Below are 24,600 nucleotides of genomic sequence, written 5' to 3'. Positions count from 1 at the left end.
CTGGGGACCCAGCAGAGAACAAAGGAAACTCCATTCTAGCCTGTAAGGCCCTGGGGGTGGGGAGCAGAGAAATTAGGGAAGACACAAAAACAGGTAAAGGCAGAAGACAATGTCAAACGGTGAGGGGTTCCTGAAAACAGTGATGTCACAAAGAGCTATGGGCCTGGGCTCCGGGGAAGAGGGTGGTCACCCATAGCCTCTTAGCCATCTGGGCTGAATATACAAAGACAGTGACAGAGTCAGAGGTGGGAGAGAGGGCCTTTCCTGGCAGGCAGAACAGCAAGTGCAAAGGCCCTGGGGTTGGGACCAAGTTTGGCTCAATCAGTATTCAAGGACTAAATGAACGATAGAAGATTCTAGAAGGAACTGATTGCCGCTTCAGTTTGTCTGGGGAAGGCTTGGAGGGTGGGTAGGAGGCTACTAGGTCCTGAGGGAAGGGAGCTTCTGGCAGAGGGAACGGCTCCAGCAAAGGCCTGGGCTGTTCCCCTTGGTTTTGTTCTGTCCTGGGAGTGGACAGGACCCACAGCCAGGGGCCCTGGGCTCTCCTGGAGACCCGCAACCTGGGACTCAGAAGAGAAACAGTCCCTGAAAGTAGGGGAGAGGTCATGGCAGAGCTGAGGCACCCCAGACTTTGGCCTTTGCCCACTGCCGTCTAGAAAAGCACAAAACATCAAGATAACGGTCTTCCCTCCCTTCCCCCAGCCTGCCCTGGTGTCACTGGCCCTTAACCCTGTCCATCTTGCCTGTCCCCCAATCAGCACCCAGGGATGGGCTGGGAGCTCCCTATACTATTTCAGCATCTTTTGGGGGTGGTTACAGAGCCGGAACGAGGAGCAGAGCAGAGCCTGGGAGTCCTGGTGGTGGGGTGAGGCTCCAGCTCAGAGCAGACTCGGAAAGCGGTGGGAGGCAGAGCCGGCTGGCCTCATGAATGGGGATTTAGCAGCTGGAAAGGTGAGCCCTGTCCAGATCCATGGGGGAGGGAGGGAGGGTCGAGGCCAGGAAACCCTCCCCAAGCTCCCAGAGTTGGAAGGAGCCTCACACACACACACCCCATTGCAGATGGGAAAACGGAGGCCCAGAGAGAACACGGAATGACCAAACTCGTGCCTCCATCCTGGGGCTGCTCTTGTCTTTCCTCCAGGAGGGGGGCACTTGGGCAGGCGGGAGGATGAGAGGGGGCTGGTTTCATCAGCCTCATAGGAGTTGACAAGGCTGCTCACCCCCATACATGCACCTGTCTAGCACTTTTAAAGGAATTGGTTCACATGCCCTGGGAGGGCCTGTGTCAGCTCCACAGCCCATCTGGAGATGGAAGCTCCAGGGGCAGGGTGGGCCGGCCTGGGGGCTGAGCGGTGGTTGAGCTTGAGCCTCATGGACCTTGGGGTGGCGTGCAGATGGGTGGCGGGAGGAGAGGGGGCTGTGTGATCCTCATGCTTGTCCCCTCCTTGCCCCAGATGGCTTCCTCCACCGGTCCCATGGACCCCATTGGCAGCCTGGAGCTCCTGGATCTCCTGTTTGATCAGCAGGACGGCATCCTGAGACACGTGGAGCTGGGTGAGGACTGGGACCACGTCGAGGACCAGGTGAGGACATGCCAGGCCACAGAGCCGGAGCCTCACTCCAGGTACTGCCGCACTTAGGGCTCACAGAACTCAACTTTAGCAAAGCACAGCATTGTGTCGAACCTCTCAGCTACCCTAAGGGGCAGGTGACATTAGCCTCTTCCTAGAGGTGAGGACACCGAGGCCCAGAGAGGAGCAGTAACTTGTCCAGGGTCACACAGCACTTTGGGGCTGGGTTCAAGCTCAAACTCCGGGCTTGTGCCTTGTGCATGGGGGTGTACCCATGCTGCACGACTGTGTTCAGGCTCCAACAACCCCGGGAGGACTGTCTTGCAGAGGGGACAAGTGAGGCCCAGAGAGGACCAGCGGCTTGCTCGGAGTCACACAGCAATCCAGAATAAAGCCTAGCGCTTTCATCTCCCACCCCGTCTCTCTCCGTCCCAGCAGGTCCTGCCAGGCCCAGACTCCGATGATTTCCTAAACTCCATCCTGACTTCTGGAGACTCGGTGCCCAGCTCCCCGATCTGGTCCCCTGCAGCCAGTGACAGTGGCATCTCTGAAGACCTGCCCTCTGACCTCCCGGACACCCCTCCACGCAGCGGGGCGGCCGCCACCCCCACCAGCTGCCAGACCATGGAGTCAGGAGAGGGGCTCTGCCCCTCCTACCATCCTGGACTCCCCTGCCTTGCCAGCCCCCCGGGACCAGTGGCCCAAGTGCTGGAGACCTCTGTGGCCATAGACCTGGGTGGGTTCTGCATCTTTGTTCACCGCCCTCTCCTCGTTCCAGGCACTGTGCACACACACCGGCCCTTTGAAATAGATGCTGTCATGGGCCCATTCCCCAGATGGTGAAATGGAGTCCCCATGAGGTTTAGGAATGAGTCAGAGCCACTGAGCTGGGCTGTAACCCTGGCAGGCTGGTTCCCGCCCCAGATGCCACACTGTCAGCCTCATCTTTGAACCTCCCATGCCTGGATCATAGAGATGCTCAATCAAAGTGTGTGAGGTCATGGGACCCTAGGCCTCGGGACGCCCCTCCTGGATCTGGGGGAAACTAGCCTTATGCAGAAGACACCTCCCCCCCCCCCAGCAGGGCGTCCTTTGCCCCTTGAGCCTTGCAACGAGGTGGGAGCTCTTATTAGATTCATTGGAGAGTTGACAAAAGTGAGGCTCAGAGAGGTTTAGTCACTTAACCAAGGTCACACAGCTCTGCCCAGTCAGGATAGGAACCCAAGAGCTGTGTAACCCCGAAGTCTGTGTTCTGGAGAGCAGCCTGCCTATAGGTGCCAGGTGGGAGGGAACCTGAGGTGAATTAGACCCGCTCCCTGCCCCCAGGGGGAGGAGATAAGGCCGCTCTGGCTGGAGATCTTGTCTATAATCCTGGGCTATAACTGCCACTCCTCCTGGGTTGGCAGTGGGTCCCTCAGCAGCGTCCTGATGAATCGGGTTCCCAATTTCCCTCAGCGAGAAGACGGAGGCACCAGTTGGGGCTGTCGCCTTCAACCCAGGCCTTGGGGCCCCAAGCTGTGCCCCAAATCCCTAGCACATTGTGGTCAATCCTGGGAGCCTTTCTGGAGGCGGCAGGTAGAAGCTGGGAGCTCAGGGGCCCCCACCTGACTTTTCCCTGTCTTTGTCCCCATCCGCCCTCGTCAGAAATGTGGAGCCCGGGTCTGTGTTCCGAGGAGCAGGTTGAGTTGATGGACCAGCCTCCATCCTGCAACCTCACGGTGAAAGATCTTCTTCTCTCCGGCAGCGGGGCCACCGACCTGGTGAGCAGCCCTGACCCCACCCCTCAGAGCACTGGGGCTCAGAGGGCTTCATGGGGCCCCAGTACCTCCATTTCAGATATCGGAAGGCTGAGTCACACACAGGGTAGGGGACTTTCCAGTAGTAATAATAATTAAAAAAAAAAAAAGCTAAAACCTTTCCATGTATCATCTTTTAATTCACAGTAAATGCAAAAGATTGGGGCTCTTGTTACATTAATTTCACCCTTGAGGAAATGGGGACAGAGAGGGTCAGCAATTTGCCATAAGTCACACAACGGCTGCTGGCTCGATCTCTGGGCTGGCCTATTGGGTCACTGCACACTCACCCAGGGCCATCTATCTTTCCAAGGGCTTTGAGTACCCATAAACCAAACCTGACCGACCCAATTAGTGCCTCCATTTCACAGATGAGGAACCAGTTGGGCTGATTAATGGCCTAGAATTCTGGGTAGTGGGGATTGATCCATAGGATTGACAGACTGTCCCAATCTGCACCTTTATTCTGGGGTCTGTCATTCCACAGGGTGACATTTTTAAGACTTTGACACTCGGGTGACATTTCTAATGTTTATCTTTCATAATTTAAATTTAATTAAACACTTTTTTTTTTTAAACAGGCAAATGCATCCATACAGCCCGAGTTCCAAAGGCACACACAGGCATGGGGTGGGGGGGATCTTCTCCCTCACCCTATGTTGCCAGATACCTCCCTTCCCACAGAGGTGCCAAGGACTCCTCCCAAAGGGATTCCTTCTTCTTCTTTTTTTAAGTCTGACATAATAACTAGCATCCCACCCTTAACACGTTTTTGCCCCTTTATTTTTTAACTTGAGAGTTTATCGTGGTGATTGCTTTATATCATGATACGGGGGAGCCCCGTCCTTTTTCACCACCGTGTAGTACCCCCCACCCTGCATACCCGGGTGATGCCTTTTTTAATCTATCCCCTATTTGTTGGATATCCCCACTGTGTCCAGCCCTTTGCTATTACAGACAGCACTGCAGTGAATTTCAGAGCCCAGAACAGTGCCTGATACCTAATAGGTGCTAAACACGTAGTTGCCAAGTGACTATTTGTTAAGCAGATGAAAAGCCTGTGCCTCCACCGTTTTGTCCACGCGTGAGGTACCGTAGGATCAGTTCCCGGCTCAGAGGGCTGGTGCTGGCTCTCCTGAGCCCCAGCGCCCATGCGGACCTGACAGCAGACGAATCGATAGTTTCTCAAATCTAGTGCCTCTTCCATTTCCTGGAGGGGGTCGGTTTCCCTGCCCCCAGCGCCGTGTCCTGATTTTTCCCACAGCAACAGCATCACGTGGCAGCCCCCCACCTGCTGCACCCCGGGGCTGAGCACTGCCAGGAGCTGGTGCTGACAGAGGATGAGAAGAAGCTTCTGGCCAAAGAAGGCCTCACTCTGCCCACCCAGCTGCCCCTCACCAAGGTGAGCCGGGGCTCCGGGCCCCGCCCCCTTTCCTGCAGCTACCTGCCCAGGAATCTCACCTTGTGGGCCTCCTGCGCTAGAATGTCATGACGCATCTGTCGCTGGAGCCGGGAAATGCATCCTAAAGGCCAACTCTGTGGGCAGGGCTTGACATCCAGGAACCAAGGGTGGGCTTCCAGGCGGCGGCGGCTCGGGCGCTGGGGGCCTTCCTCGAGCCTTTCACGCTTTATCATAGCCCCTTGCAGGCCAGAGCTCACAAAAGGGGTGACCCGCAGGCCAGGTACCCCTGCAGACAGGCTTCGACTGGGCTGTGCTGCATTTTATGAATGTTTGAATTGGTTGCTAACATTTCTCTGGCCGGGAGTTTCCACGCAAGAATTCCGTGACTGTGGCCCCCATACTCCCACACCGCCATATGCAACCAGCTCGCCGCAGCTGCCCCCCAACCCCCAAGCCTATTTCACTCAGCTCAAGACCTAGGTTTGCCATTCCCCCTGCTTCGTCTCGGTACCAGCCGGCCCCGGGAAAGGCGCTGTTCCCAGGCGTGGCCGGAAGGTGGCGCCATCGCACCAATGCGCAAAGTCTGGTAGCCAGTTGCTAACTGGGATGGGGTCTGGGAAGATCATCCGGACCCAGGACACCCCCCTTCCCGCCCCGGAGACTGCAAGAATTTAGAGGGAGTCACTTGGAGTCTTCCCCCAGGTCCCTGGGTCTGGGGCGGGGGCTCCCATGGGAAGAGAGCATGGGTCCAGACAATGGAGTGGACTCTCCTCCTCATGTCACTGTGCAGTACGAGGAGCGAGTGCTGAAAAAAATCCGCCGGAAAATCCGGAACAAACAGTCGGCCCAAGAAAGCCGGAAAAAGAAGAAGGAATATATTGATGGCCTGGAAACTCGGTAAGCCTGGGGGCCTGGGATGCCACACTCGGGGTGGGGGAGGGGAACAGAGGCCCAGGGAGAGGGGTGCAATGTGAGTAGGGTCACAGTTGGGGGGGGCCTGACAAAATGAGAGGCTTTTTTTTCCACTCTGGGGGAGAGGTTATTTTTCATGTGAATTAATTGCAAGGATGGAAAGATGCCTAGAGATGGCAGAGGGCTCAGTCTCGAGGTCCCTTTACCCCTAGAATATGTGGCACCAACAAGGGAGAATGTATGACCCATCTTGTTCTGGCTCTCTGCCTGAAGATGGGGTGCTTACTCCCCCAGTCTGAGCGTCCCTGGTCCTCAGCTCTCACGGCTTCCTTGAGTGTGTGTGTTGGGAAGGACAGAGGGGACATCATTCCTGGCGGAAATTCCCCAACTGAAAAACTGTGACCCCAGTTTCATCCACTCACCTCTCTCTTAACTCATGTAAGGGGACAGGCTCCTCTTTCTTCTTTAACAGGAACATAACAAGTGAGCATGCTCACTTCCTAACCTGGGACTGACTTGATGGAGTATTATAGGTTTATTTGGGTGTTCTGTCTTCCCAAGTCAGTTTTGGGATGTCATACATTTCTGGGAAGTTGCCCGTTACAAATGTAGCACCATAAAATGGTTCATAGTTGTCTCTTATTATTTTGCTAAGCTCTACGTTGTTGGCAGTCATACCCATTTTAATAAATTCATGCTGTTCATCTGTGCCTTCTTTTTCTCCTTCATCTTCTTGATTCATCTTGTCAGAGACTTATTTATTTACTTATTCTTGCCAGAGAATGGCTTTCTGGCTTTTCCTCCCACCCACCTCTAGTTTTGTATTCTGGTTCTTCCATTTCTGCTCTTATCTTTATTATTATTTTTAATTTATTTAAATTCAATTAATTAACATATAGTGTATTATTAGTTTCAGAGGTAGAGTTCAGTGATTCATCAGTCTTATTGCTCTTAGCCTTAGTATGTATGTTCTTCCTTGATGCTTTATTTTGGAGGGAGTTTGTTCTGTTGTCCTTTTGCTAACTTTCAGCACGTGTGCATTCAGCTTGTTGAGCTGTAAAAAGGCTGGTAAAGGTCTGTCCCTCCTGGCCCTGCGTTAGCTACCCCTCACGCATTGTGATTTGCACCAGTGACATTACCACTGGGTTCCTGGGTCTTCCTTAATCTACATCATGGATTCTTTTCTATCCCATGAGTTATTTAGAAGAAGGGCCTTTCAGTGTGTGTGTGGGGGGTGGGGGGGCTTATTCCTTTCCCTGGATGCAATGTGAAGACCCCACATATCCACATGCTGGGATTTGAGAATTTCAATTCCACATCTGAGTGGTCTGGGCCAACACCACGATCACAGATGGATGCAGGTGGGAAAGGTGGGGCCCCAGCCTGGATCTGGGATCCCTAGATGGATGGATCACCATTGTCATGTTCCTCAGATGCAATCTACAAAGTCCCTAATCAACTTTATTTCATGTCATTCTCCCGAACACTCTGTGAACTAGGTGATTGTTGCCCCATTTTACAGGTGAGGGGACTGAGGTCAGAGAGTAGAGTGGCTTGAGCTCACGGGGAGGGTGAGGATTGTAACTTGGTTCTCCTTAGACTCCCAGTCATCCCACTCCTTGGTCTTCTGGAAGCATCACTGCCCAAGTTGGGCATTCCATTCCCAGTCCTCGGGGCACAGACTGGAGTGAAACCCCCACACCAATGCAGACGTGGGATCTAGGAGCCAGGCAGACCTGGGTTCAAATCCTGGCCCTGTCCACAAACTCGCCAGGTGAATTTGGATGAGTGACGTCCCATCTCTAACCTCAGGTTCCCTGCCTTTCAAGTGGGGCCTGACAGGGAGAGGTCAGCTGGGCCAGGTGGTGACAGGCATATTCAGAATGTCGCTGTGACATTGTCCCTACAGGATGTCAGCCTGCACTGCCCAGAACCAGGAGCTTCAGAGGAAGGTCTTGCATCTCGAGAAGCAGAACCTGTGAGTCTTGGTCTAGCTGTGACAGAGGACGGGGGTAGCTGGCCCCCAGAGTCCCTTGCAGGAGAGGTGGACAATGTGGGGAACAGCCTCTGTGAGGGCAAAGCAGAGCAGGGGGTAAGGGCTCCACCTAGAAAGGGGGCAGGCTGCATTGAGGAGGGCACTTGGACTTGGGGACAGGTATTTCCGGTGGAGGAAATGACACACGAATGGCCAGAGGCTAGAAACACAGCATGCTGGAGGACTGCATGTGTTCCATCTAGGAGGTGCATCTACTCAACATATATTTAGTACCTCATCTGTGCCAGGCATTGTTCTGGGCACTGGAACCACAACAGTAAACAAACAGACTGTCTCCCAACTTAGAGAACTCATGGCCTAGTGGGAGACATACTCAAGACAAATGACAATATATGATTGTTTTCAAATAATGATTGTCACTGAGGGTAAGAGCGAAGCAGGATGAAGGCCTGGAGAGCAAGTGGGGGCTATTCTGAGCAGGGAGGTCAGATAAGGTGACCTTTGAGATACGACCTGATGGATGAGAAAGAACCAGCTACAAGAAGACCTGGGGGAATAGTGTCCTTGGTACAAAGGGAGCCAGCATGTGCAAAGGTCCTGGGGCGGGACCAGGTCTGGCATGTAGCAGAAAGAGCACGTGAGCCCTTGTGGCTGGAGCAGAGTGGGTGAGGGGGAGAGAGGGAGGAGGGGAGGGCAGGGAGGGGATGGGGTAGGTCGTGCAGAGCCTTGGGGGCCATGGGGAGGACTTGGGCTTTTACCCCAGGGGGGTGGGAGCCCTGGGAGGATGGAGAGAAGCCCACTTACATTTGAAAAGTGCCATCTGGCTACTGCTTGGAGCGTTAACCCTAGGGGAGGCAGGAGGGGCCTTGGGGGGGGGGCCAGCGTAGAGGCTGGGGCTGGCATTTTGGTGATAGATGATGGTGGCCCGGATCAGGGAGGTGGGGTGGCGGAGAAGTGAGTGGGTGCAAGGGGCTGGGATGTTCAGGGAGATTTAATGAAGCAAAGAGGGAGAGTCTGGGACTCTAAAGACCAGTGGGGCCGTGAGGGGTGAATGGGGTTCAGACCCCAGCCAGGCTGGGAGATCCCAGAAGTGGATGGGAGTCAGATCACAGCCCCATGGGGCTGAGCCAAGGCCCCCCCCCCCATTCCCACTAAGGTCCCTCTTGGAGCAGCTGAAGAAACTCCAGGCCATTGTGGTCCAGTCCACCAGCAAGTCGGCCCAGACGGGCACCTGCATAGCGGTAAGTCCTGGTCCCCAGGATAAAGGGGGCCCTCAGCTTTGGCAAAGGGGGCCTGTGTGGGGAGCTGAGCACAGCCTGAGCCCCAATTCAAGCACGATCCCATCTTCTGGGCCTCGGTTTCTTTGCTCACAGGGTTGGGGGAGGGATGGGGTGACCTCCCCCATCTCTGCCAGGTCCTGCTGCTCTCCTTTGCCCTCATCGTCCTACCCTCCATTAGCCCTTTCGTCGCCAACAAAGCCGAGAACGCCGGAGACTACGCACCTGTTCGAGGTGGGTGGGCTAGGGACACTCTGTCCTCAAAACCCCTCCGGGCTGCACCGTGGGCCCAATCCCCTTGTTTCCCCAAGTCTCTATCCTGGGCCTCTGGGGGAGGTGGAGGGGGTCCCCTTGCCTGCTCGCTACTCCTTGAGGCTGGGGCTAGGGAACGGAGGGACACCAGTCCCCCACACCATCCCTTATGATCCTCCCAACCCTTGCTCAGTTTTCTCCAGAACTTTGCACAACGACGCCGCATCCCGCGTGGCCCCCGACGACACACCAGGCTCCGAGGGCCCAGGACCACGGTCCAAGGATGGCACATCCCAGGAAGGGTCTCCAGGCAGCCCCACGGTGGACTGGGAATCTCGGGGCATGTCGGCTCTGGACAACCTGACGAAGGGGCTGGACAACTCGACTCTGATCCCAGACAACTCCACACTGGTCCCGGACAACTCGACACTCACCCGGGACAACTCGACACTCGTCCCGGACAACTCAAAGGAGAAGCTGAACAGGGCCACCCTGCTGGGCTGGACTGGGCCTGAGCCAGCACTCAGCTCTGGGTGGGTGGGATTGGAGGCAGCAGGGGAGGAGCTGTGAGCACCATCCCAATGTGCCCCCAGGCGCCTGGGCTTAGGGGCCCTTCTGTGGACAGCGACAATGGGCATGGGGGTGAGAGGTGAGACCTGGCGGAAGAGCCAGGGTGGAGTCGCGCAAACCCATGGACCCAGATACACACAGAACACGCTCACAGGGCAACCACAGGGCCACGAAGCCTGAGAAATACACAGATCCAGGCAAAGGAACAGGCAGACACATACAGAGTGATCCACAGACCCAGACAGACAGACAGACAGACACACACACACACACACACACACACACACACACAGATACACCCCATGCCTCAGCAGCTCCCCTGCCCCCGGACTCTTCCCTGCCTCCTGCACACAGGGAAGAGAAACCAGCTGAGTCTGTGGGGACCCTGGCCCACAGCCACCCTCTTTTCTAAGATCACAGAGATCCTTAATAAAGTATTTTTTTTTCTTAATATTTTGACAGAACACAGCTGGCACGAAGCGGCATTAGGGTGGGAGCTGAAGCAGAGTCTCGGGCTCCTCAACTCCTGGAAGAAGGGGCTGGGCCAGCCTGGGATGGGGAGGGAGGTGCGGGCGGACCCCCAGGCTGGGAAGGCGGCCTGCCAGGCCCCAGGGGTGCCTTCAGCACCTTGGAGAGCAGCCGCGAGCAGCTCGCAGGGAACACCTGAGCCTGGACCGCAAGGCGTCTGGGGGCCCCAGGGAGCCCTTCAGGGTGTCCATGGAAGCTCTGGGGACCTGCTTTCCTGGGGGCTGCACAGCCCGCCCTGCTTGTTTTCCGGATGGGGAGACTGACGCATGGGAAGTGAAGGGACCTGGCTGGAACCCAGCTGTGCCTGCGCTCTCCTAATGTGTGGTGACTCTCCACCCGCTCTGAGCAGGTGCCAGGGGCTTTGAACCAGACCAAGGGCCACGGCCTCTAGCCTCAAGGGGCTCACAGCCTAGTAGTGGAGGGCAAATATTTAGAAACCACACACACAGGCACATCATCACACACTGAGGGCTCCGGGAATGCCCGGTGTGGTACTGCCCCTCCTCCTTCGCCCCGGGGCCTGGTTTGCAGAGAGGCCCAGGCCGGGTCCACAGGGGCAAGGGGACCATGCAGTCCTGTCAGGACCAGGACCTGGCACAAGGTTATGAATGTCGAACACAGACTCCGATGCAAGAATTTCTGCCTTTATTGCATTGAAGACTTCTCTGGAAGTCTGGAGGCAGCCAGGTGGACACACCTTTCTCTCCCTCTAGCCCCAAAGGCAGTGTAAACCCCCATTGTCTGTGCCACCATGAAGTCTGGCTCCTGAATGGCGATTCTGCCCCCCCCACCTCCCAGAGGGACTGTGAAGGCGATTTGGGGGGGGGGGGCAGGGGAAGGGGAGGGTGAGGGCCCAGGGGCAGAGAGAGTTAGCTCTCGTTTACACTGGGAACTAGGGAGGGCCTGGCCACACCTCCCAGAACATCCTGAGTCAGGGGCTGGGGCCCTGGAGGAGCAGGTGCTTGGGGTGTCAGATCCAAGGTCTGTGTCCAGGGTGAAAATGCTCCTCCCCAGGCCCACACCAGAGGCCCCTAGAGCTAGAGAGAGAGGCAGTGGAGGGTGAGCCTGCCCTGGGGCCTGGAGCCCGGCCATCAGCACCCTGAGGTCGCCCCCCTACCCCCACGGGCAGGTACAAGTAACAACGTGAGACCAGTAAGAAAAGATGAATCCATGGTTTCTATCAAAAGCCCCACCCTCCCCGGGCCCCCGGGTCAGCTGGGGGCCACCTCGGCCTTCACCCTTTTGGGGGGCCTGTGTGGTGCAGGACTGTCCAGATGCTCCCTCTTGGGGCTGGCGGGCCCGGAGCCATTGTGCTGGGTGCAGGGCTCTGCTGAGGGCTCCGGCTTGGAGCTGGCGGGCGCTGGGCCGTTGGGCTGGGTGGGGGCCTCCTCTCTGGGCTCCAGCTTGGGGGCGGGCGGGCGGGGCAGCGGGGGGAGCGCCCTCTCCAGCACGCGGGGGCCGTCCCAGGCAGGGATCTCCAGGCCCAGGTGCTTCATGAGCCTGCTCATGACCTCATCCACATAGCCATGGATACGCAGGTCGGCGTGGCGGTCCTGCGGGGGCAAAGACAGGCCAGGCTGAGGCAGAGGTCGAGAGGGGACGGAGGCTGGGGCAGGGAGCATGTCAGGGTGGGCTCAGAACGTACATGCTTCGTGGGCTGAAGGTTGACAATGACCAGTCGGCCTCCTCGGCGCTTGGTGGCGAGGGGCAGGTTCCCGCTGGGCCGTATTTGCAGCGAGGTGCCCAGTGTGATGGACAGGTCTGCGTTCCTGGGACGGGAAGGCAGAGTCAGATGGAGCCCCTTCCAGCCCTGCACAAGGGTCTCTGCAGCCCTCCTTTCTGCCCCACTAGGCTGGGAGACCTCCAACCCCTCCTGGCTCAAGCCCCACGGCCTCACCACCCACCTTGTGCTCCCACAACACGCCCAGCCCTGGGAAGTCAGCTCACTCCACACTCTCTGCTCTCAAGGGCCGCCCACAGCCTGGGCCAGCTTCCGAGCTGCCCTGAGTCCTGCCCCTGCCGCTTCCCTTCTGCCTGAGCCACCTCCCCACCCCGTTGGCAGAAGCAGGGTTCTTGACGTGGGCAGGACCATCAATGCTTGGGATTTGGGTTCTATCCCGGCTCATCCACTTCCCAGAGGGGCAGCACTGGACAACAGTCCACCTGCTGAAGCCTCAGGTTCCCTGCCTGTAACACGTGCATGGTGCCGCATGAGTAGCTGCTGTTAGAGGACAGGGAGGCCTAGAGCAGGGCGGCCACCTCTTTCAGGAAGCCTCTCCTGATGGCCCAGGACCGGAGCTGGCTGTGCTTCTGCCTGTGTCCCCACCCACCCGATCTGGGCTCATCTGAGGGTCCGACCTGCTGGCGTCGTCGGCGAGAGTGAGGTCCCGGTCAGGCAGGGCGTCCTCCCAGTCCAGGATGGTATCTCTCAGCTCCCCCCTGCAGGGGAGGGGTGGGGGGATCAACATGGAGACATGCACCACCCCCCCCCCCGGCGTCCGGTCACGGCAAGAGGTCACTCACCTGCAGGCCCGAAGCCCCCTCGCCTTGGCCACGGTGCAGAGCCGGCCCGTGGCCTTGAGGCCCATGCTGCCCACGACGGTGTCCCGGACGTACTGCCTGTGTTGGGGGAGGAAGGGGGCCCCGTGGGGCTGGGTCAGCCCACCCCCCGCTCCCCTGCAGCCTGAGCTGGGCGGCTCTTGCTCTTTTGGGGGAGCTGTTCTCCCAGGGAAGTGGGGGGCTTCCACAACACAGCTGGCCTGGTTGCACCCCAATGCCAGGGTCATGGAAACAGAAAGGCTGGGAAGTATTCCAAACCCAGGAGACTAGAGAGACCGGACAATGACAGGCAAAGCGTGACCCCAGGCTGGATCGTGGACTGGGACAAAAACAGAAGGCATGGGAGCACTGGGAAGCCAGGTGAGGGCCTGGATGATCTACACGGTCTTCCACACCCCGGCCTTTGCCACGAATGTGCTGTGGCCGAGGGAGACACATATCCTGTGGGCCTAGGCCGGTGGACACGCTGACGCCTCAACAGGACAGCAAGGACTAACAGAATAGGAACGGAAGACTGTCAAATCCACGTTGAGATCAGCAAACTATGGCCCCGACGATCAGATCTGGCCCTCAGCCTCCTGTCTTTGTGAATAAAGTTTTATTGGCACATGGCCACGCCCATTCCTTCCTGTGTTGTCTACGGCAACTTTCGCGTCACATCCTGACAGAGACTGTCAGGGCCACAAAGCTGAAAACGTTCTACCATCTGGCCCTCTACGGAAAAAGCTTGCTGAGCTCTGGTCTAGGCAAAGTTTGGGTTCATCCAACAATTCTTATGAGTTTTCTGTAGATTTGAAATTTTTCAAATCTGCCCTGCCGACACCTGATCTCGGACTTCCAGCTTCCGGGCCGTGATGACACATTTCTGTTTCGAGCTGTTCAGCTTGTGGTCATCGCTAGCGCAGCGCAGGAGGGGAACTTGCTTCCCCAGGAGGAACACAAGCCCCCAGCCCCCACCCCAGCCGGGGTCTCTGGCCACATCTGAGGAGACGCATAAGGCCCTTACGCAGAGCCTGACCTGGGAGGTGACAGAGAATGGGGCCGGCCCGTTCTAACCCTAACTCCCCCCACCCCCATGGCACTCACGTCTTACACTTGACACACTCTTCTACAAACATGTTTCCGTGGAGCTCCGCCAGCTTGTCTCTGTGGGAGGAGAAGAAAGACACGTAGCCGTGGCACAGGGTTCTGGTTCCTGAGGCTGCAGACCAAGTACCGAGCCCTCCTCCTCCAGGAAGCCTTCCCTAAGCCTTCATCCATAGGATCAATGGACTCTCTCCTTCTGGTGCCTCTGGCTGCTGACTCCACCATCCACACATTGTACAACCTCAACCAGATGGCCCAACCTCTCCGAGCCCGAGGAATCATTATCCCTCATGGCTGACCCCACCTCTGTTCACAGACAGCCCATTCCACGCACAAAATCCATCCACAATCATGTCGGAACCTCCGAATGTCACCAAGTCCGAAGGACAGGAGTTCTGATCCCCAGTTTGCAAAGGAAGAACCTGAGGCGATGGGTGGCCCAGGGGGCATGAGCTTTGGAAGCAGAGGAACAGGGGATCAACTCCCGGTTCTATTGCTTCCCAGCTGTGTCACCTCGGGCAGGCCCCGTCTGTGAAATGGGACAGCAGTGCCTAACTTTTGGGATATCTGGAGGAGCAATGATCAGGCCTGGGCTCTTCCCCTGCCTCCCTTGGTCACCTCCCTCACGTCCCCACTCCTATGTCACAACCCCCCTGTCACAGGCTCCATTGCCCACCCTACCTCCTCCTCTCTTTCCTGGCAGTGATCACCGCCTGACCTAGAATGCAATTCACTAATTTATCTCGTCTTCTGTTTCCTCGCCACCAGAGCATAAGTCCCGGGAGGGCAGAGCTTCTGTCTTGTGCGCCCAGCATCCTGTGTCTAGAACAGCGTGCGGTGCCAGTGGGCACTGGGTAAGTGGTTGTAAATGGTTGTTGGGTGTGATCCATTTTGCTCCTGTCTGCACGCAGTGGGTGCTGGGGGATTAGTGCTTCGTCCTCCAAAATGGGACTCAGGAGGTAGTGACAGTGCACGACAGCTCTGGTTCACAGAGCCCTACTGGGCGCCAAGTGCTTCTCCCTGCCGCCTCACTAGATCGCCACGGTGGCCTCACAAGGGAAGGGCTGGCAACCATGCTCATTTTACAGATGAAGAAACTGAGGCCCAGAGAGAGGGGTGGCCTGGCCCAGGCCAAGCGGGGCCGGAAGCTGGGGGTTACCTGGGGAAACCGGAGCGCACGTGCAGCCCATCCACGTTCTGGCTGACCAGGAAGCGGAGGAGGCCCACGCGCTCCAGCTGCACCAGCGCCATGTGCGTCTGCGTGGGCCGCGCACTCTCAAAGGTGGTGTCGAATTTGGGGGCCAGGCCCCGCTCCTCCATTGTCCAGACGCCATGGGGGCCCCTGAAGGCGGCAGGTGGGGAGAGACACGGAGAGTTTAGGGTTCAAGGAGACAAGGATACAGAATAAGAGATCGAGCATTAGAGACAGAGACAGAGAATCAGGGAGACAAGAGATAGAGAGAGACAGAGGAAGCAAGACAAAGAGAGGGGAGGGAAAAAGGGGAGGGTAAGGGCAGAGGAGGGAGGATGTGGTGCACGAGGGCAAAAAATTATTCATTTCACTCAGCATTTCCTGCTGCTGCACTGAGCCTGGCCCTGTGCTGGGTGCTGCTGGGGTCCTAGTGGACCCGGGCCCTGCCCTCGAGGAGTCCTCCGTCCTGTGGAGGGGGGACACAAGCGGCCACAGACCCTGCAGCCTGTGGAACTGGAGGAGCCCAGTGGAGGTGGTGGGGGCTATGCACGGGGAGTGCGGGAAGGCTTCCTGGAGGAGGCTGAGCTGTCTCTTCAACTGTGCGAGGAAAGGGCAGAGCAACTCAGGCAGAAGGGCTAAGCAGAGGCCTAGGGGGACTGACAACAGCCCATGCGTTGGGGAAACGCAAGTGGTCTGGGAGCAGCAGGGGCTGAGGTGGGAGAGATGTCCCAAGGCCGGAGCAGGAAGAGCTTTGATTTCCAGCCCGAAGTACCTGGAACTCTCCTGTGTGGCAGTGGGGAGCCATGGCAGACTGTGAAGGAGGGGTGGGAGGGAGTCATGCCTTAGAAGCCTAACATTCCTTCCAGGACCAGGAATCTGGGGCGCCTGGGTGGCACAGTCGTTGGGGAAGGGTTGCAAACTCAGTGCCTACACGGGCCACTAGGGGGGTGCCCGTTGAGACGTGGACACTTCAGCAAGAAGACTCTTGTCTAACACATGATGCGCAAGGAGAGAGGAGTCTAGACACTGTCTGGTCCCACACCCTTGTTAATGGGTGAGAGGCTGAGGTCTGGATGGTTTAAGCCACTTGCCTGACACCAGGTCCGATAGAAGAATATTTGCAAGTGAGCGTGGAGCTAATTGCCCCTGATATCAATTCTTCCCATCGTCTAAAGTAATAGAACCCCAGTATTTAGGCATGCATGGTGAGCCCAGGCAAGAGACTACATTGCCCAGGATCCCTTGCAGCTAGGTACGGTCAGGTGACCATGCTCTAGCCAATGGGGTGTGAGTGGAATGTTGCACATGACTTAAAGGGCCGCGATTAAAAGGGCGGGGTCTTTCCAGTGCCCAACACCCCCAAGGGGAAGGCAGTAGGATGGCTTCTGATGCCCAAGCCTCTGTGAGCTAACAGGGAAGCTGCTGGCGGTGTGGCAGGCCCTGCCTCAACTTCCCCTGCATGCCCACAGACCTGAAGTCAGGGATGCCCGAGGCGGTGCTGATGCCAGCACCTGTGTGGAACACCACGTTGGAGGACTGCCAGACCAGCTGTGCCAGCTCCCACACCTTCCGCTCCAACTCCTCAGGGGGGTCGAAGATCTGCCAGGGGACAGAGCAGAATGGAGAGGTCAAAACGTGTCCCAAGTGGCAAAGCAACTAGCCACAGATTGGGATGCCCCTGCCTTGCCCAGTGGGGAGAGCCGATTGGAAAAGGCAGCTTGTCCTCATGTCCCTCCTCTGCCCACAGCCCTCTGGGGCTCCCACATTCCTCAGGGTAAAAGCCTAAGCCCTCCCAGCGGCCCTCAAGGCCCTGCATGACCACCCTCCCCTCCTCCCTCTCTCCCCCTCGCCCACTCTGCTCCAGTCACACATGCCTCCTCACTATTCCTCCAGCACACCAGGCCTGGTCCTGCCTCAGGACCTTTTCATGGGCTGTACCCTCTGCCTGGAGTGCTCCCACATGGCTCCTCCCTCACCTCCTTTAGGTCTTGGCTCAAAAGTCATCTCATTTGCACACCCCTGTTCACAGCAGCATCATTTACAATCGCTAAAACGTGGAATCAATCTGAGGGTCTGTAGATGGATGAAGGATACACAAACACGGTCCATGCACACACTGGAACATCGGTCAGCCACAGAAAGGAAGGGACCCTGACACCTGCCACGATGTGGAGGGACCCCGAGGACACCATGCTCAGCGAGAGGAGCCGGACATAGAAGGACACATCCCGCAGGAACTCACTCTCAGGAGGTTTGAGTCCACAAACATTTACTTATTTATTTATTTATTTATTTATTTATTTATTTTAAGATTTTATTTATTTGAGAAAGAGAGAACGAGAGATAGCACGAGAGGGAAGAGGGTCAGAGGGAGAAGCAGACTCCCCGCCGAGCAGGGAGCCCGATGTGGGACTCGATCCCAGGACCCCGGGATCATGACCTGAGCCGAAGGCAGTCGCTTAACCAACTGAGCCACCCAGGCGCCCACCATCATCGGACTTCTTATATTTACTTGCTCCGTGTCTGTCTCCCTGCTAGCATGAGGGGGTTTTGTATGCCTTGTTCCCTACCGTGGTCCCAGGGCTGAGAAAGTGCCTGACGCCCAGTGGGTGCTCAATAAATGTTTGTGGAATCAAGCGACAGGCAGGAAGAAAAGAGAGGGGCTTCGGAGGGATTCTGAGGGCTCATATTAAATGCCTCCCTCAGAACGCACAGCCAGCCTTTAGGGGACGGGGGCAATCTTCCCCCCAGTTTACAGAGGGACGAGGGGACCCAGAAGGGAAGTGACTCACCCCAAGTCCTGCAGCGGCAGAAGGGGTCTTCCTGACACATATCTACGTCCATCCAACCTAAAACCCTTGTCCATCACCCTCAGGATAAAGTGTCAGCTCCCCAGTCTGGCACGTGCGGCCCCGGCGGTCCCGGCTCTGGCCTAATTGGTGCCCCAAGTGTGTTTATTTCCACCTCCTCGCCTTCGCCCCTGCCGAGCCTTCCGCCTGCAACTGCGTCCCCTCGCTTCCCCCATCAGAACTTCAGGACTTCCCGCAACGCGGGGGCCTCGCTCGGTCCAGCCCGGCCGACCCGGGGCTGGGGGCGTCCCGGGCCCCGGGAGCGCAGGGGGCGTCACTTCCCGCCCCCTCCTCCCTGGGAAGTCCCTCCCATTGTCTAGCCCCAGTGCCTCCCGATATTCCCACAATGCCCCGCTGCTGTCCGGCCCCGCCCAGCCCGCGGCGCCGGGGGCGGCCTTCGGGACGCGGGGCCGAGCTCACCTCGGGGAGGCCACACTTGCCCTTGTCCGCGTACGGCGACAGCCCCGCCGCGTAATTCACCGACATCCTCGCCGCCCCAGCGGGAACAATAAAGTTTCTCTTGTTGAGGCCGCTTCCGCCGGAAACGGGGCGGGACAGGAGGGGGGAGGAGGAGGAGTCGCGTTCCCCTCGACGCGCCCGGCCTCTCCCTCCAAGGCGCACGCGCCTCGTCTGACGCCTCAGGCGCCATCTCAACTGCGGGCAAAGAGACGTCCGCTTCCTTCGAAGCGCTGGCGGGTGGCGGGAGACAGGGGCAGCCGCCTACGGGACAGCCCTCCCTCCAGTCACCTCTCAAATGAGGGGCACAAGCAACCGGTGCCCCCTTTCTTCTTGCAAATGAGTAAACTGAAGTCCCCACGTCCCTCACGAGGACAGAGGACTCGTGCTTCCAGTCGCGGCTCTTTCCGCTGCACATTTCAGGAGTTCACAAAGTCACCAAGGCAGGGCACTCGTGCACGTGTGCGGGGGGCAACGTAGGGCCTCACCACGAATTACCCGAACGTCATCCGGGCCGGTGGTCGTCTGCGCTCGGCAGGCCAGGTGCACCGCTAAGAGACTGCTCAAGGGCACTGGGGCTGGTGGCCTTGAGGATGCATTTAAGAGACGTGTGGAGCACCAACCGTGCCGGGGAGACCCTGGAGAACAAAGGCGGCACCTTGTGGCGAGAGGTGGACACAGACCGGTGACCGGGAGATGGTGACTTAGTGTGATTAAGGTGCCATGAGGGCAACGGGCCATAGAGAGCTCAGAGGAGGCACCTGACCCAGCCTGGGTGCACCCGGGAAGGCTTCCTGGAGGAGGGGGTGTTGCACCAAAGCTCCGAAGAGTGAGTAGGAATGAGACGGGGAGAGTGAGCCTGTTGGGAGTGACTTGGGGTACAGAAGGGGCGTTTCTGGTGGAGAAACAGCAAGTGCAGAGGCTCGGAAGAGAGGTAGAGGGTGGTGGAAGAGAGCTGGTGTCTTCCCACCAGGGCTCGTTGGCCAGCAGGCAGCCCCGGGGCCAGCCTGTCTCCTCCCTCTGCCCATCCCCGGCCCCCTGGGGCGGCTGCCCTCTCAGAGCTGATCGGGTGTCTGAGCTGAGCACTTGGAGCTGCCGGTGTGAGCTGGTGGCCCAGCTGGGAGCAGGTAACTGGAGCCAGCGGTGGGCGAGGAGGCCAGAGTCACTGGAGTTGCAGGAGGTAGGAGAGGAGGAAGTGAGGGAAGCCTGGGATGGAGGCGCTGGTTAGGGCCTCAGCCCCTTGCCTCTGAGCCCTGGTGTGTAGGAGCAAGGAGAGGCCCGTGTATGTCCCGGCTACGCTGAGGAACTTCCCAGCACTCTTTCTCTCTCTCTCTCTCTCTCTCTCACGCGCGCACACACACACACACACACACACACACACACACACACACTCATGCACGCACTTCCCACTTCCCAGCCTTTAGGGTACATACCCTCTTTAACTGCTGCTGCCCCTCTTAGCATCCTGCCTGGCCATCAGACCCTCCTTTATATATCATCACCTCCTCCAGGAAGCTAGTCCCATCCCCCAAGCCCACGGATCCCCTCCTGCCCAGCCAACCTGTGGACTCCTCTAGGGTGTCTTATTACACTCTGCCCTGGGTGTGATTGAGACAGAGGTGGAAGAGAAAGGGTAGGGTGAGTGCTAAGTGAATGGGTATGTTGATTGGTGGAGGGGTGGGTGGATGAGTGGGTGGTCAGTAGATAGATGGGTGGGTAAATGGAAGGATGAACGGATGAATGCACGGTAGGGTGGGTGGATGGGTGGGTGTTGCCTGGCTGAGTGTTGGATGTGTAGGTAGGTGGGTAGGTGGGTGGATGGGTGGGTGTTGGATGTAGACGTGGGTGGCTGGGTGGTTGTTCAATATGTAAGTGGGTGGGCGGACGGATGGTGGATGAAGTATGGTTGAAGGGTCATGAAGAGCCTTGAGAAGGTGAGTTGGTGGCTGGTAGCCAGCGGATGGCTGTACACATGCTTGGGTAGGAGGTTGGATGCACAGGCGAATAGATGAATGAACAGACAGGTAGAAGGAAGGATAGTTTCGAGAATTCACAGGCAGGTTGGACAGGTGATGGACGGGTCTTCACAGGAATCCGACTCAAAATAGGAAGGAATCCCTAGCCACACACCTTGAAATGTGTCTGCCTGTTCTCTGTCCCTGTGCACGCAAAGAACATGTCTCAGGCCCAGCTGGACAGACAGGTGCATATACATGTATACAGCCGTCACCCCGGACCTCTGCTCACCTGGGGTGACTTGCCTCCGTGCTCTCCCTCACACAGATGCCAGCCTGATGTAAGGGGTCTTGGCTGCAGATAATCTTCTCTGATTATCCAAGAACCGTGCCTTTGTGCTAAGGGGCCTCAGTTCTGGGCCTGTGCCCCAGGTGCCCCTCACTGTTCAGGAAGACAGTACCTGCCCAGACGCTTCCAACCTTCAAAGCCAGGGCTGGGGCAGAGGAAGGGACCCAACCAGGGCTAGGGAAACCCAGTTTGAGGAGTTAAGAGTTCAGCCTGTGGACAACAGGCAAAGCTCATCAGAACACGGGATTTTGGGAACTGGGCTGTGAAGGGTAAATAGGAGTTCACCAGAAAAGAAGGAGAAGAAAGGGCGTTCTGTGTAGAAATAACTGCACAGATGGAAGCTTGGAGACCAGAAAAGGCTTGATCTGCTTGGACAACAGGGAATACGGGTGAAGTACATATATTGAGCACCTACTGTTTGCTGGGCTCTATGCTAGGGACTTCACTGAAAACCTACCACAAGTTGGTCAAAAGGGGACTATCTCCCTCATTTTAAGTTTGCGGAAGGTGAGACTCAGAGAGGGCAAGTGACCTGCCAAAGGACACACAGCAATTAGGAGATGGGGTGTCCTGCGTCTGGGTCCTGCTCTAGGGTCTGAAATGGCCCAGGGGAGAGGAAGAGGTCCTTTGGAGGAAGGGGAGGCGGGTGACCTTCCTATTCCCCAGGCGCCTCATCCCACTCCAGTCTTATGCTTCCCCAGGTGGCCTAGGTGGAAGAGAACCATCGGACGCCGGCCATGAAGACCCTCCGGGCACGATTTAAGAAGACAGAGGTGGGTCTGAGGCCACTGAGTTGCCCGGTACCCCCCCCATTTCAGGCTCATGTGCCCCAGGGCCTGGCCACTGGGCCTTTGGAGTACTGTCCTCTGCCCCTCCTCTGATCCTTCTGGCAGCTTCCATATGACCAGGACCCTCCATGTTCTGGACTCTCCTGAGGTTCCTCACCACCCACCCCGTAGCTTCTGCTTCCTCTCTTCCCTTCCCTGTCTACTGCACCCTGCTGCCCTCCTGTCCTCACTGCATCCCTGCTCAGTTTCCAGCCACCAGACCTTTGCCCCGGCCGGGAAAGCCCTCTCTGCCGGGAAAGCCCTCTCCGGCATGCATTGCTGCCTGTCAAATCCTCTACAGCCCCCACCCTATGTGGCACCAGTAACTCTTCTTCCGGAAGAAGGTCCATTCTCCCAAGCTCCAGTGACAACTTGCTTTTCTGAGGACTCAATTTCTCAGGGACCCTTATCTCTTGCTTTTGAGGATTCATTCAGCAAATGTTTGTATCAGGCACTGTTGTAGGCACTGAGGAAATGCCTGCTCTCTTGGAGCTGACAACTGAGTGGGGTGATGGATACTAAACAAGATAAGTAAGTGCAAAGGCATTTTTTTTTTTTTTTGTACCATGGAGACAAAGAAAGCAAGGAAAGGGAGCATCCAGGGCAAGGAAGATGGTTCCAATTTTAAAGCAAGTTATCAAGAAAGACCTCACCAAGAAGCTGATATCAGAGCAAAGATCAGAAGGGAAAGAGGGAAGGAATTGTGTGTATATTTCAAGAATTGCATTCCAGACAGAGGGGACAGCCAGTGCAAAGGCCCTGAGGTAGGCTGGAGCTGGCTTCCCATGTACCCACACCTTGGACTGTGAACTCCCAGAGGGAGATGTTCCTTTTTCAGTCGTACCACCCCCTCCTGGCCCCCCAGGTCCCTGCCAGTGTGGGGACCAGTCCAGGGCACTGACTGAGAGAATCTAGGGTTGGAGGACAGAGACCAGTGTGGGCAAAGGTTCAGAGGCTGGGCCAGGCCTGGTTGATTTAGGGCATCTTGGGATCCCGACGAGCAGGTTCCTTGGGCTGGAGTAGAGCGTGTAAGCGGGCTGATGCTGAAGAGGGCCCAGCCCGAGGAGTCCTGGAAAGCCAAAAAAAGGGGGGGGGGCAAAGGAACACACAGTTCACACAAAGGAACACAGTCAGGTGGCTCTGGGTTTGAGTGCATTCTCCTCCCAGCTGGCTGGGTGACTGTGGGTCTGTCCCCAGCCGCCGGTTGCCCCCTCAGGTTTTCCCAACTCATCTTATTTATTTCTATGATTTATTAAGCCTAACATTCCTTTTCCTTTGATTTGTTTTAATTTAATTTTTAAAAATTTAAATGTAATATCATTGAGTTCATTTTTACTTATTTTATCTATTTTTGGTTTTATTTGTTTTTGTTTTATTTGTGTGTTTTTGAACGCTATAAGGAGTTTACCATGTGCTTTGCAGATGTTAGCTCATTTATTCCTCATAACAATCATATGGGGCAGGAGCTTTTATTATCCCACTTTAGAGATGAGGAGGGGAGGCCCAGAGAGCTTAAGGAACTTTCCCAAGGTCACACAGCAAGGAAGTGAGACACCAGACTTCCCCCAGGTTGAGGGGGGAGGGACTCTACTGATAAAAAAGAGAGAGGTAGGGAGAGACCCAGACAGGAATAAATGGCTTATGAACCACTTACAAAATGTGGCACAGAGTCAGACTCATTCATTGAGGAATGATCCTAAAATTCTTCACCCTGTTTGAAATCCGTTCCTAAGGTGGACTCTTCACGTTTACCCCCCAAGAATTCCTCAGATGTTGTAGCCAGCGGTAACCCAAACCATATCATTGTTTAATTTCAAAAGTAGATTTATACTGAAATTGAATCCTTCAAAAAGTGTGTGCAGCTAAAAAAAAAACCAAAGACACCTGATTTGGGACATGGGTGTATTGGGTGCATAGCACAGGTATGGGGTGAGTGGGGGGGGCGGAGGACAGGTGTTAAAGCCTCAGACGGGGTGTGAGGGTGTCTGGGGTGTCTGGGAGGTGGGGAGGAGCCTGGGCTGGAGCAGGGGCAGCGCCAAGAGGCCTGGGGGCGTCCTCCGCATCCCCCATCAGGCAGCTCGGGCAGCTCCCTCCCTCCTTCCCTCCCTCCCTCCCTCCCTCCACCGGCCAGCTCCAGTTTCTGGGCAGACAGCAGGAGTCAGGTTCGGCTTTTGTTCACTCCCCAGAGGGACAAAAGCGAACACCGGACACCGTGACTGCGTGACTGCAGACACACAGACACCGCCACCACCACCCCCCCGCCCCCAGCTATCTCTCGGGACCTTTCATCCTGTCTTCTCAGCACACAGACCAGCCACGACACCTTGGGCCTGTCTTCCCAGCTGCCTGGCATACCCTCCCCACTCCTTTCTGCTTCTTTACCACCAGCCTTTCCCTCAAGGCCCCACCCAGCACATCGCCATACTTGCTCTGAGCCTTCTCAGAGCTTTCCGGGCCTCAGTTTCCCCATCTGTAAGATGGGATTTAACTGGAGCCGTGAGCCTCGTCCTTGGGTTCCTGCCGGCCTCCTGCCCTTATGTCAGGTTTTAGAAAAATCCCACAAGCAAGAAGATCGGAGTTTTTAGAGGTTCATAGATTCCCACTGCCTCACTGCTTCCTGGAAAGTCTGTCTCTCATTTTTTGTTCTCTGGAGTTACTATTTAATTCATTCAACAGACATTTACTGGGTCCCAACCATGTTCCAGACCCTGTGGTAGGTGCTGGCGGTCAGGCCTGGCTTCACGGACCCACACTCGGAAGGGCCCCATGTTTGGTTTAATGCTGTCTTCTCTGACATTGTAAGGGAATAGACCCAGAGGAAACAGAATGTATTCAGTAGGAGGTGGGGAGAAGAGCAATCAAAACCAAAACCAAAACCAAAACCAAAAAACCCTCTTCAGGTGCCTTCCAGGGTAGACAACAGGAGAGGAGCCAGCCATGTGGACAGTGGGGGAGGGAGGGTGCTCCAGGTGGAGGACACTGCAAGATCAGAGGCCCAGACCAGAAAGGAGACCACTGCAACG

At 56.7% G+C, this 24,600-nt stretch overlaps 2 protein-coding genes across 7 annotated transcripts; one reads left to right on the top strand and one right to left on the bottom strand.

Annotated features, from left to right (window-relative positions):
- The first annotated feature begins 234 nt into the window (after positions 1-234).
- On the top strand, positions 235-10,221 carry CREB3L3 (cAMP responsive element binding protein 3 like 3). Of its 3 annotated transcripts, none has more exons than XM_073887180.1 (11): positions 235-381; positions 820-951; positions 1,455-1,583; positions 2,007-2,307; positions 3,216-3,331; positions 4,632-4,769; positions 5,560-5,666; positions 7,591-7,659; positions 8,834-8,918; positions 9,136-9,188; positions 9,400-10,221. In XM_073887180.1, the coding sequence occupies exons 2-11, from the start codon at positions 925-927 to the stop codon at positions 9,719-9,721; spliced, it is 1,347 nt and encodes a 448-aa protein (XP_073743281.1). In that variant the 5' UTR covers positions 235-381; positions 820-924; the 3' UTR covers positions 9,722-10,221. The 3 variants fall into 3 exon arrangements, with proteins under 3 accessions (XP_073743281.1, XP_025717192.1, XP_025717191.1); XM_025861407.2 differs by having other exon boundaries at positions 236-381; positions 9,092-9,188; XM_025861406.2 differs by having other exon boundaries at positions 238-381; positions 2,010-2,307; positions 9,092-9,188.
- Positions 10,222-10,932: 711 nt separating this feature from the next.
- Positions 10,933-18,531, bottom strand: SIRT6 (sirtuin 6). Of its 4 annotated transcripts, none has more exons than XM_025861458.2 (9): positions 18,411-18,488; positions 17,118-17,214; positions 16,613-16,740; positions 15,109-15,291; positions 13,950-14,009; positions 12,828-12,923; positions 12,663-12,743; positions 11,950-12,073; positions 10,933-11,857 (listed from the first exon to the last, which is right to left on the bottom strand). In XM_025861458.2, exons 4-9 carry the CDS (start codon positions 15,267-15,269, stop codon positions 11,516-11,518), a joined length of 864 nt encoding a protein of 287 aa, XP_025717243.1. In that variant the 5' UTR covers positions 15,270-15,291; positions 16,613-16,740; positions 17,118-17,214; positions 18,411-18,488; the 3' UTR covers positions 10,933-11,515. The 4 variants fall into 4 exon arrangements, with proteins under 4 accessions (XP_025717243.1, XP_025717244.1, XP_025717242.1 ...); XM_025861459.2 differs by lacking the exon at positions 18,411-18,488 and adding an exon at positions 17,934-18,364; XM_025861457.2 differs by lacking the exon at positions 17,118-17,214 and having other exon boundaries at positions 18,411-18,531.
- Between the last annotated feature and the right edge of the window lie 6,069 nt (positions 18,532-24,600).

The sequence above is a fragment of the Callorhinus ursinus genome, unplaced genomic scaffold (genome assembly GCF_003265705.2).
Source record: "Callorhinus ursinus isolate GAN/ISIS: 27379988/994484 unplaced genomic scaffold, GSC_fseal_2.0 scaffold77, whole genome shotgun sequence".
Lineage (NCBI taxonomy): Eukaryota > Metazoa > Chordata > Mammalia > Carnivora > Otariidae > Callorhinus > Callorhinus ursinus.
The sequence above is the reverse complement of the archived record's forward strand: the minus strand, read 5'-3'. Positions and strand labels throughout refer to the sequence as shown.

Bases quoted from the DNA above. Each gene is read 5' to 3' on its own strand.
- CREB3L3 (XM_025861407.2), top strand. From the start codon at position 925: ATGAATGGGGATTTAGCAGCTGGAAAG. The intron at 3,332-4,631 runs GTGAGCAGCCCT...TTTTTCCCACAG, and splicing joins GCAGCGGGGCCACCGACCTG to CAACAGCATCACGTGGCAGC. The intron at 7,660-8,833 runs GTGAGTCTTGGT...ATTCCCACTAAG, and splicing joins CATCTCGAGAAGCAGAACCT to GTCCCTCTTGGAGCAGCTGA.
- SIRT6 (XM_025861457.2), bottom strand. From the start codon at position 18,476: ATGTCGGTGAATTACGCGGCGGGGCTGTCGCCGTACGCGGACAAGGGC. The intron at 14,010-15,108 runs GTAACCCCCAGC...CTCCTCCCACAG, and splicing joins GTGCGCTCCGGTTTCCCCAG to AGACAAGCTGGCGGAGCTCC. The intron at 11,858-11,949 runs GTACGTTCTGAG...TTGCCCCCGCAG, and splicing joins ACCTTCAGCCCACGAAGCAT to GACCGCCACGCCGACCTGCG.